Here is an 11591-nt window from a genome sequence, read left to right as displayed (position 1 = left end):
TCCGTCCACACGAAGCCGGCGAATCCGCTGACCGAAACCGCAAACTTCTGAAACCACCCTCGGAGGTGGTTTCAAATCTACCCGGTTTCGTTTTGGATTCGTGTGGACGCCTGAAACCGACTGAAACCGTAAACCATGAGGTCATCGCCCCACCCCTCGACCCTCTAGCCAATGACTGTTAAGCCCGCAGAGTCTCAGTACTCAGAACAGCAAGGATTTCTGTAGCAGAAGCAGCGCCCCTTATGGGCCTTGAATGTGTACTACAGCGTTTCTACAGATCTACCCGGTTTCGCTTGACTCCGTCTTTACGGAGATACTGCGAAACCGGATAGATCGAAACCGTAACGGTTTCGCCTGTTTCGGCTTCGTGTGGACGGGGCCTCAGACAGCTCTCCTTGCAGTGATGGAGTCACTCTGTGTTGCCAGAGCCTCGTCCCTCTCTTCGGTTCTCATTCTCCTCAACCTCTCCGTGGCATTCAACACCGAACTCGGCATTGCTGACACAGCGCTCTTCTGGTTCACATCCTACATGACAAATCGCACCTATCAGGTCACATGGAATGGCTCCTTGTCCAAACCCTGCACACTCGACACTGGTGTCCTTCAAGGCTCAGTACTGGGAACACTGCTGTTCTCTCTGTATACTAGATCATTGGGCTCTGTAATCGCATCACAGGTTTTATTCAGCTATTCTCTCTCTTTCCCCTCCTCTGACAGCACCCTGATTACAACACGCATCTCAGAATGTCTGGCATCAGTGCTTAGATGACTTCCCATCACCTGAAGCTTAACCTCAACTTGACTGAGCTCCTCCTACTGCCGGGGAAAGATTTCCGGCACATGGACTTACCGGTCACTGTCGAGAACATTGCGGTATTTCCATCACCAACCGCGTGAAACATCGGGGTGATACTGAACAATCAGTTATGCTGCACCACGAACCTCACCGCGGTGGCACGATCCTGCAGAATCACGAGGGAAGCAGCTCAGCTCCTGGTCCAAGTGTTTGTCATCTCCCGCCTTGACCATTGCAGCGCATCCAGAATGCTGCACAGCATGCCTCGTGTTCAACCTACCTAAATTCTTCCATCTGAGCCCGCTTTTGCCGTGACCTCCATTGGCTCCCTGTATTAGTTGCATCAGACACACCACACACCCCAGCTAGAGCGCTTTGCTCAACTACTTCAGCTGGACGTCTGTTACCACCATTGCTAAGAGCAAGCAAAAGTCGATCATCAGTCACAACTCTTCTGTTTTGGCACCGCAGTGGTGGATGTGCTGCCGATGTAAGGAACGCAGAGTCACTCACCAGTTTCTGCAATAGACTCCAGTTTCCTGACCATAATAAATGTATTTGACTCCCAGCTGAAAGCTTTCTGGTTCAAGTCTGTCTGTCTGTCTGTAGGAATGTTTGAAGAATATGCCTTACTACTCTTCAATTGCATGGAAGATGTGTTTATTTTGATAAAAGCATCTGTTACATTTAATACTAATATATTAATTATTGGTATAATAGAAGAAAAATCGTAAAATGAATAAGTAGTTGCCACATTGAGTAGCACGTAGAATTGTAAATTAGTTATAATGTTGTAAGTAAGTAATGTTCAGATATAGCAAGGGTCATGCATTGCTTCACAAGCATAAACAAAATACAAAAATTATAGGATATCACGATAATACGATTTAAATTCCAATACAACCAGCATAGTGCTAGCCAAAAGGCTGCCTGCAAGAGAGACGTCTTTAGCTGCTCTTTTAATGCAATCTAGAGCTAGAATGTTTATTACTGAAAACCACACAGAACCGATGAGTACTTTTGGTGGGAAGGCGTGAAGATGTGTGTGCACGACGGCGCAGTCGTTTAGATATCTTAGATGGGGTTACGGTAAAGCATAGTGCTGAGTTACTGGTTGCCTGTAAGTGATGTATATAGGTCACGTTTGTGGTTAGGAGCCTATATTTGGTTTACACCTTCACCACATAGGTGCTGCAAGCGGGAAGGTCTCACAGCCATCGCTGTCCATTGTTATCTTGTTTAAATCTCCTGAAGTCTTCAAGAGTGCATAATGTATATGATGATATGTTATGTATAATATGCTTTTTTGACTAAATTGGAGAAAACCATTGATTCATAAAAAACATTTATTTTACACATTTTAAATATACTCTTTACATCGGCACGTTAAATATGTGCAAAAAAAACATAAATACTGTAACAAACTTGTCCTCGGGACAAACATATTATGAATTTGAAGCCTCAGTGAAAACTTGTCCTCGGGACAAATATATTATGAATTTGAATTCTCAAAGACAAAAGACATCAGACAAAGCCATCAGAACTCCATGCAGCAGGTTCTTCCAGTCAGCGCAGTGCCGGTGGAGGGAAAGGTCACGTTCGGGGAACACCGTGGTTGTAGAGGAGATCACTGAAGTCGTCGTTTTGAACCAAGGTACATCTCGATGAAGTTAAATAATAGATCTAACTCGCCGATGGCTTTATAGAGTCCTTTCCCCTCCATCTGCAGACAAACAGAAAAAGCCAGATCATAAACACCATGTATTTGCAAACTAGTCACTGGAATGCTTATTCATTTACAGAAATAAAACAATGAAGATGGCTTTATGTAGAAAATATTAAATAGAAAATGTCACTCACCTGAGTATATGTGGAGTTCAACTGTGTGATTTCAAAGGGCTTCTTGCACTGAAAGTAATTCTTCTGTAGGTATGGGGGGGGGGGGGGGGGGGGGGGGGGGGGGTCAAGTTTACAGTCATTACTCATCAGGCTTTACACATGCTCTAAATTAGGACATGGTGTAGGCCTACATATGCCTTCCTTCCTCTTTTGTAGCAACGAATAGGGAGAAAATAAAGTCCCTTCTGAATTACTCATTCACGATTCAGTAATGAATCGACAAGAACTATTCGCTCTATTGGATGCAATGTAGCCTGGAAGACTTCAGCATTTTTTGATCGCACTGACAACATGACGAAGCGTTCCTCTAACGCGTGGTCCCAACCCATGACGTACAAGGTGATTCTCGATATGCGTAATGGCTTGTTTTAATGAGTCTGTCAGTCTGTTAGTTAATCACGACAGGTAGTCTGCTTCATTCTTAATCAACTTAATCTGGCAACTTACACATTTGATCATGTCATTCTTCAGCTGGTCGAATATTAACTGTATGGACTCAATGTGTGGTTTATAATTCTTGTTTTCCTCCGTCATGTCTGCAATAGCCGTCGGTAAAACCGTCTTCAAGTAGAAGTCAATTATGTTCTTCATTGCATGGCAACCAAACGGACTCTAAATAGATAGGGAAACAAGTCAGCACTTGGACACGTGTTTCTCTATGATTCTTTGTCTATGATACATCATCAGATCATTGCTACCAGATTATTATATAAACAAATAAACATAAGAAAAATTACCAAAAATATAATAATAATAATAATAATAATAATAATAATAATAATAATAATAATAATAAAATATATATAGATTTATATATATTTTTCCAATGAAAGACTCAGAACTCACCCTTAAGGAGTGTGCAATGCTCTGATCGAGCAGACCTATCTCCAAATCATCTTCAGCTTCCTGCAAGAAACCGAAACAGTCCATTATGTATCAGTTAGCAAGGGCTAGCCACAGCAGAAGTTCAGAGCCAAGCATAATTAGTAAACCCACAACGATGGTATATGTTAAGTCACTTACGTAGTAGTCCCTGATGACTGCAAAGTCTTGGCGCAGTCTCCTAAGCCTGACCGGGGATCCCTCCACGAAGCGACAGCACTGGTTGTTGCACGTGGGAGTGCAGGCAGCATCATCACAAAGAAAGAGAACCACCAGGAGGAGAAATAAGGTATTCATCCTGTGTGTGGTGTTTCGGATGTCCAAGTCTCGTAGTCTCTGAAAACAACGCTGCTGAGTGGTGGATCTAAGTGTCAGCTCTTTTCCTGGCAGTTGAGTGGTCAGAGAAGATGTTTCTGAATGATTGTCGTTATGCTCATACTCAAGGTCTTATATATAGGCTACACCAAACAAAGACTACCTGACTGAGAGGGGGGGCTTCCGAGAAGCTGCTTCATCAAAAAAAAAAGTCTACATTGTGTTGAGTTTATTGTTCAGCTTGCTATGGTGATTATAGGATTGTTATTATTATTAATAATGTATTATTAACGTGTTGTTTTTTTTTTTCGAAATTATTATTGTTATGTTATTATATTCTTCTTATAATTATTATAATTAGGCTATAATAATAATTATTATTGTTGTTATTATTATTGTTATTGATATTATAAGGCATAATCGGCCTTATGAGTAGAAAATGTAATACAAATCCAACACGTGTTTAAATTATTCAAGAACATAGAGCAACAATAAAAAAAATCGAATTTGAATTTCCCGCCTATTCATTATGGTAATGAGATTCGCTCCCTCGTTTGGGATTCCCTCTATCAACCATATGTACGTAATATTAACCCTTGCTGCCGGTGTGTGTGTGTGTGTGTGTGTGTGTGTGTGTGTGTGTGTGTGTGTGTGTGTGTGTGTGTGTGTGTGTGTGTGTGTGTGTGTGTGTGTGTGTGTGTGTGTGTGTGTGTGTGTGTGTGTGCGTGCGTGCGTGCGTGTGTGTGTGCGTGTGTGTGTGTGTGTGTGTGTGTGTGTGTGTGTACATGTGTGTGCGCGTGTGTGTGCGTGTGTGTGTTTTGGGGTAGTGTGCGTCAGAATAGACAAGATATGAACATCTGGCACGTCTTGGGGAGTTTTTGTTCACATATTTGTGGAACTAATGTTCATTCCACTTATACCCAACGTCCCCATGTATAATGGAAGATGCTCCGTTTGGAGATATTCACATTATTCACTCATCAATGACTGGAAATCAATAATACAGATCGATAATACCGCCCCAACCTATCCAATAATACAGATCCAACCTATTTATTACCTTTGGGCTTTGAGTTATGTTTTTGATATTGCAATTTAATAATTGTTGAGTAGTTACATGAATAAAAAATATTTAGCAACTTCTCATGGATGCAAATATTTATTCATCCAAACTGTACATTGTGTCTAATTTGATACTTTGATACTATTGTTTTGATATGCCTTGATTGGGTGGATTAGAAACATAACATAAACTTACCAAAGTAAAGAGTGTTTGGTTAAAGCACTGGGGTTTATCGGGCAGCCAACGCTGAAGAGGCTGAGAGTAATGCATACATTTACTGCAAAGATTAGTCAGCACTCACCCTATTATGGGAACTCCTTATGACTGGGTGCTCACATGTGACAGTGTTCAGTTGAACCGCACTGCCTTTGACGCATCTCAGTCGTCAGATTATATACTGCTACTATAACTATGTTTTTTACCCATTCCTACACTTAAAGTTGACCTCTTCTTCAAGGTCTTTCACTGATCATGGTGTCCCCTACTGAATAAAACAGCATGCACATAATGGGAATGCATACTCAGCGTAAGTATACTCATTATATGCACAACAGAGGTTCAAAAGAACAGAATGATGCAAACTGGGGTTTGATGTCCCATGAGATGAGGCATGAGGCCGACCTCGTGCTCAGGGGGGGGGCATGCCCGTGGCGCGCTATGAGGTCACCGAGGACCGCACCTCGCTCATTGTTGTAGAGATAAAACATGAGTACAACTGCATACAAATCAGCGAGATGTGTAAATTCTTTGATTCAGTTGAGACTTGTCACTTGTCACGTCAGACGTGTGTGACTGTATCTTGTAGCCCCCATTTGTTGGTGTGTGCGCGAGCTGAGCGAACCCCCCCCTCACCTCCCCCCAAACAAAACTGAACCCCCGCTACTGAACCCCCCCCCCCCCCCCCCGGTATCAGGCTGTTGTTCTCATAACCTTTTTAGATGTCTATGTACTCATTTAGTGTTCTTAACTTTAGTTCTTTTAAAAATAAACATGAAATTCTTCTAACCGATTGGTTTAGATTGAAAGAGAAACTAAGAGAGACATGTATCCCTTTGCTCAATAAACTTGAAAAACAAGTTAATGCTGAGCTACAATGTTTAGTGAGTTTCTATACGCACAATACGGTGTTTGGTTCATGATAAGAAGTGTATTGATGGAATCCCAGTATTGCTAAAGCGAATGTGACCTTTTAAAAAGTGCAAAGAACACAGTAATTTGTCCTTTCTCACGGTTCATGTCTGAATGCTGAATGTCTTAATGTTACATGTGGATATTATTTAATAACAAAGACATTGGAATGCTAGTTACATGTAGGATGTTATTAAATTACATGGATGATCGGAAGTATTTTCATGCTCTTGTTTTTTTTCCAATGCAATCCCCCGGTTCCCATTAAAACAAACAACAAATCAAATAATTATATTGTAGTGACAGAGACATAAACATTTTTCACACTATAAATCAATCATCAAATGCTATCTTTTTCAAACATCACACATCACACAAGTGATGCTTATAGCATGCTTTCAATGTTCCTCACAGAGTGAATTTTAGGGTTCAATAATTCACAGTGTAGGCCTACTAAGTAGGAGGACAGTTTTTGTGCACTTTATGTGAAACCTAAGGATATCCGCTCTCCTTATACAATAGACGTGCTGACACATTTCCATGTGAATCCCTCAATTTCAGCAAAGACTCTTGGGTAATGTCATGGATTGCACTTTTTGAGTCGTGAGTTTAGCGACCTTATAAAGATCCCCATTTAACACATGTTGTGATTCCTCGCAGAACAATTTCATTCACAAATCCTTCTCTGGAAAGCAGTTTGTAATGAGCGACTCATCCTATCACAAGGCCACAAGCTCTTTGCTCAGTATTCCACGAAAACAAAAGTGAAGATTCTTTGAGTTTTTGTTCAGGCTTTTTCTTTGAATGATCAAAACCTTGTAAGAGCACATTTCTGTCTGAATTTGACTCATTCCTATTATCTTCTGTACTCTGTTGACCCACCGAGGAGGTGATAATCATAATAGAAGGAAGTTCGCAAATATATTCCAATTACTACTAGGTGAATTAGCTAATGCTACAATCTAACGCTATTTTAATTAAAGATACATATCGTTAAGGCCTGAGGTAGGATAAAGAGTTTCCTAAATTTCCGGAGTGTCAGTGTAAAGAAACTGACAGGCCCACTGAGCGAGCAGTGAGGTAAGAATCAGTGACAGGTCTGTAGGGATGACTTCCTTCACTGAGTAAATGTATGTATAACTCATGGTGAAACATTTTTCAGCGGATTTTGTAACTTCTGTGAAGGCTCATGGGAAAGATTTCAGAAAGTCCCTAAATTGGTCTTTTGTTTGCATTTATTTTGTTTTTCTTATTAAACTCAATGTAAATAACACAACAACAACATAACAATAGCACAAAAGCGCAATGATAATGGTCGAATTGTACATTTAAATAAATATCAATTTTAGTGTAAAAAAATATGTTTGCTATTATAAATATTAAAAAAGATGGAATAAGTTAAACTTCCTGTTTACAGTTCAAAGGGAAGTCTTCTGTTCATAAATATTCATAAACAAAATCATAAATACAAAAGTAATATGCCATATAACTTAATATCAACTATAGTATCAACTAAAGAGAAATGTAAGATGCAAGCTAACACAGAACAAAACAACTATTGCGGTCTTCATCAGCGCATCAGGAGGCCAGTTTGATGTGGCTGTCTGAAGCTCTCCATCCAGTCCATCATAGTGTCCAGCTCCCCCACTGCCTTTACAGATGCCAGCGTCACGTTCAGCTGCTCAGTGGGAGCGAGACATAGAGAAACATGGAGAAAGAAAGAGAGAGAGAGAGAGAGAGAGAGAGAGAGAGAGAGAGAGAGAGAGAGAGAGAGAGAGAGAGAGAGAGAGAGAGAGAGAGAGAGCAAGCAGTGGAGAGGGGTGGGTTAATATTAGAAACATTTTGTTTCTGTGTGCTGGTCAAAAATCTCACGTGACAGTCGCACACATGTGGGGGATTGGACAGCGCAAGGCTATCGGTTCATAATTACTAGCGGGTGGCTGATGGCATGAATGTACATACCTTTATAAACTCTGAATGGACAGAATCCATGAGCCTATGGGTCTCCTCTGTGCACTGGCAGTTCTGGATCAAACAATAATATCAGAATATTAGTAATAATAATATTAATCATCTTGGTTTATACAAATTTGGTTAAACCCAAGCTTTGTGTGTGTGTGTGTGTGTGTGTGTGTGTGTGTGTGTGTGTGTGTGTGTGTGTGTGTGTGTGTGTGTGTGTGTGTGTGTGTGTGTGTGTGTGGGTGTGTGTGTGTGTGTGTTTGTGTGTGTGTGTGTGTGTGTGTGTGTGTGTGTGTGTGTGTGTGTGTGTGTGTGTTTGTGTGTGTGTGTGTGTGTGTGTGTGTGTGTGTGTGTGTGTGTGTGTGTGTGTGTGTGCGTGCGTGCGTGCGTGTGTGTGTGTGTGTGTGTGTTTGTGTACCTGTTTGTGTGTGTATGTGTGTGTGTGCTACAACTCACACAGGGTTTAAGCTCTCTTCGGATGCTGAAGAAAGCATTGGCGAGTGCACTGGCTGATCTCTGATCCTCCAAGCCAGAAGAAGAATAACTGCTGAACACTCTCTCAATGTAGAAGCGAAGCAGCAACTGCAGAAAACAGCAGGACTGCCCCTCCTGTCCAAATAAGATTATAATGGCATTTTATGAGTCAATGATTCAGGATTGAAACTAAAACAAATATTGTAATGATTATGAAGAGAGATGATGAGGTATAAGGTTTAAACTGCAGTGAAACAGAAACTCACCTCAACATTTCTTAGTGTTGGCAGCCTCAGAAACCTCACCGTTATCTCAGTGTCTCTTCTTAACTATATATTTACAGAGAAATGAAACATCTGTTAGCACAAGAGAACACAACCTCACAGTCTCTACTTAATTACACATTTACAGAGAAATAAAAAACGTTATCACAAGAGAAACCAACCTCAATGTGCCTTCTTAACTAAACATTTATTAATGATGATAATAATTAGTTATCATAAGCGTTATCATAAACGTTGCACAATCAAAACAAGGGGTTGGGGTGCTGTTTGATTCACCAAAGTGATACTTGGTGTTAATGTGTAGGGTCAGCTCCAATGCTCACCACATCCGGGCGCATTGCATTGTAATGTCTGCGCAGTTCGCTGGTGTGGGCGCCCACAGAGCAGCCTCCCAGGCGCAGTCTGCGACTCTGAGCCAGTCCAGCCAGAGAAGTGATGATGACGAGCAGGCAGATAGAGAGGACCTTCATCGCTGTGGTTACCTGTGAGTTGGGTGGGACTACAAGAGATAGCATCTCATCAGGATCCCGGTTCTCTCAGTATGGCTGCGGTGAAGATGAAAAACCAGGCCACTGTTCTGATCAAACCATCAACCTTGCCTGCAGGTTTTCCTTTTTGTTTTATGCTCACCTGTTGAGACACCTTTACAGTTGTTCCAACATATTAACAGTGACATTTTGTATTTAGAGACTCACAACATAATCATTGACCAAAATAGCAATGCCGCTTCTTGTTTTGGCTAAGAGGATGATCATCAAAAGAAACAAATAAAAATGTACAACTAACTTTCTCACCTAATCCTTCATTAAATAAACTAAATAATACCTCAACTTGTTGAAAAAGCCTACACAAACCTTATTTTTTTAAATAAGTGTCTATGTAAGTCAGTGAATAGCTGAATCACAGATACAGTGCATCACAGATATTGATACAGTCCATCACTATAATAGGAATGAGTCAGACAGGAGTTTTTAAAGAATATATGCGTACATACATAGCTTTTCCTAAGCGTCAGCATCTGACAACCATGACAGAGTTCAATTTGAATGGCTGCTCAATAATATGAATAAAACACCTGAAGTAATGAAACAAAATAAAATAAAACAGTAATAAAGTACAGGTCATAGAGTTCATCAAACTGAAAGCCAAGCAAAATGCCTTGCAAGAAATCCAGGTCATCACCCTCCTCCTCCCCACTGCCCTTCCTCATCATGAAACACCACAACCTCCATTCAAACTCACCGGTAGTTGGTGTGTGTCCAAGTTATTCTCAAAGCAAGAGGAGAGTGGAAGATGTGTATACTAGTTCCACAGATGTCACCTCTTATACTTTTTCAGGTACAGGTAAACACACCCACACACTCACACCTTGCACTGACATAATTGATTTTACAGATAGGAGGAAGTAACCATCAATATTAGGAATATCCCAAAATGTTTTCATCAGGCATTTTAATAATTGCAAAGGAAGGAAAAAGGTTTTACCACATAGAAAAAAAGTTTCAACATGTACTTTTCCAAACCTGTCACAACACATCTATCTGTGTTCTAAGCATACCGTTTGTTGTCTGTCTATGGTTTGCTGTACATGTCATTATATTAGCTACTTAAACAAACTTTGACCCGGCATCACTATACTGTCTCTTAACCTTGATCCCAGACCCTATCACCTGTCATCTTAGACATGTATGTTGCAGTCATGTTGTGTGTAGCGTTGCGTGTATAGGTTTGCTATATATGTTGCATGCTTCATGCGTTTATGTCGGTACATTAACGTTGTATGCATGTTGCATGTACGTTGTACGTGCACGGTATCGGAGTTGCTTTAGTCAATGTTATAGAACCACTGCGGAAGGGAGGATGTCATGGATCCGTCAGTGATGAGGCCGTCCTATGTCTATGGTCCTATGCATGTGCTACGCTCGTTTCCCCACACTCCCGCCAGGCAGCTCTTGCGTCACACCCTCGTCACCAGTTTACTTCCCTCTGCAGTCTTGGAAGAGCCCCAAAATATGTAGCGGGGAAATTCACACGTGCATGTGTATGGGCACGCACGCCGCACTAGCCGTGCAGCGGAGAATCCTGTAGAGAACAGGCTAGTCTTGTGTTCATGGAAGTGTCCTCAAGCCGGCGCGGAATTGCGTGTTTGCAGTGAGTCTGGTGCCAAGACTTTGCTTACTTCCTTCACGGAAGACACAGTGTGTGTATATAGGCTATATATTTTATTTTGGTTCGCTATCTCGGGATATTGGGCAATAGGCTATCCCATGATTTAAATCTCAAACTCCCTTTTCATCGCAAAATGTCCCGCTTTGTTCGCTAATAAAAACAAGTAAATCCCGGCAAAAAGTGTTATCTTGTTTTTTACTTTATTAGTGTTTACCTGTAGTAGCCTATGTACTAGAACAATTATTCACATCACCTCTAACCCTAACCCTAACCCTCTACCGCGAATAGTTGTTTAATATTAAATATATAATAATAGACAAGAAAAAATAATATATATATGATACTAATGGAACATTATTGTGGATTTCAACAAAGCTCGAGTAGCTTATGAAAGCCTCAGATTTGAACAAGCTCATTTTCAGAAAGCGCACTTGCTGCTTTTCTGCAGTCGCCTTTTTCTCCAGCAGGGGTCTCCAGGGAGCTTTATGAACTCATGAACCTTGAATTCCTCTCTTCCATGCGCATGCTTCACCATTGCACGGTATATTGAGTATGGTCTAACAGAAAAAGATGTGCAGTTGTCTCATAGATGTGTAGTAATAGCTCTGTCAACAAATTAGTT

General features: G+C 41.0%; 2 protein-coding genes across 2 annotated transcripts; both read right to left on the bottom strand.

Moving 5' to 3' along the window:
* Positions 1-2124: 2124 nt before the first annotated feature.
* il10 (interleukin 10) lies at positions 2125-4022 on the bottom strand. Its single transcript, XM_030376024.1, has 5 exons — positions 3719-4022; positions 3542-3601; positions 3143-3307; positions 2657-2719; positions 2125-2519 (listed from the first exon to the last, which is right to left on the bottom strand). The coding sequence occupies exons 1-5, from the start codon at positions 3872-3874 to the stop codon at positions 2424-2426; spliced, it is 540 nt and encodes a 179-aa protein (XP_030231884.1). The 5' UTR covers positions 3875-4022; the 3' UTR covers positions 2125-2423.
* A 3398-nt stretch (positions 4023-7420) lies between these two features.
* On the bottom strand, positions 7421-10150 carry il19l (interleukin 19 like). Its single transcript, XM_030375762.1, has 6 exons — positions 10043-10150; positions 9124-9299; positions 8783-8845; positions 8499-8651; positions 8046-8108; positions 7421-7761 (listed from the first exon to the last, which is right to left on the bottom strand). The coding sequence occupies exons 2-6, from the start codon at positions 9268-9270 to the stop codon at positions 7654-7656; spliced, it is 534 nt and encodes a 177-aa protein (XP_030231622.1). The 5' UTR covers positions 9271-9299; positions 10043-10150; the 3' UTR covers positions 7421-7653.
* Between the last annotated feature and the right edge of the window lie 1441 nt (positions 10151-11591).

Source organism: Gadus morhua, chromosome 13 (genome assembly GCF_902167405.1).
Source record: "Gadus morhua chromosome 13, gadMor3.0, whole genome shotgun sequence".
NCBI lineage: Eukaryota > Metazoa > Chordata > Actinopteri > Gadiformes > Gadidae > Gadus > Gadus morhua.
This window is presented reverse-complemented; position numbering and strand designations above follow the sequence as displayed.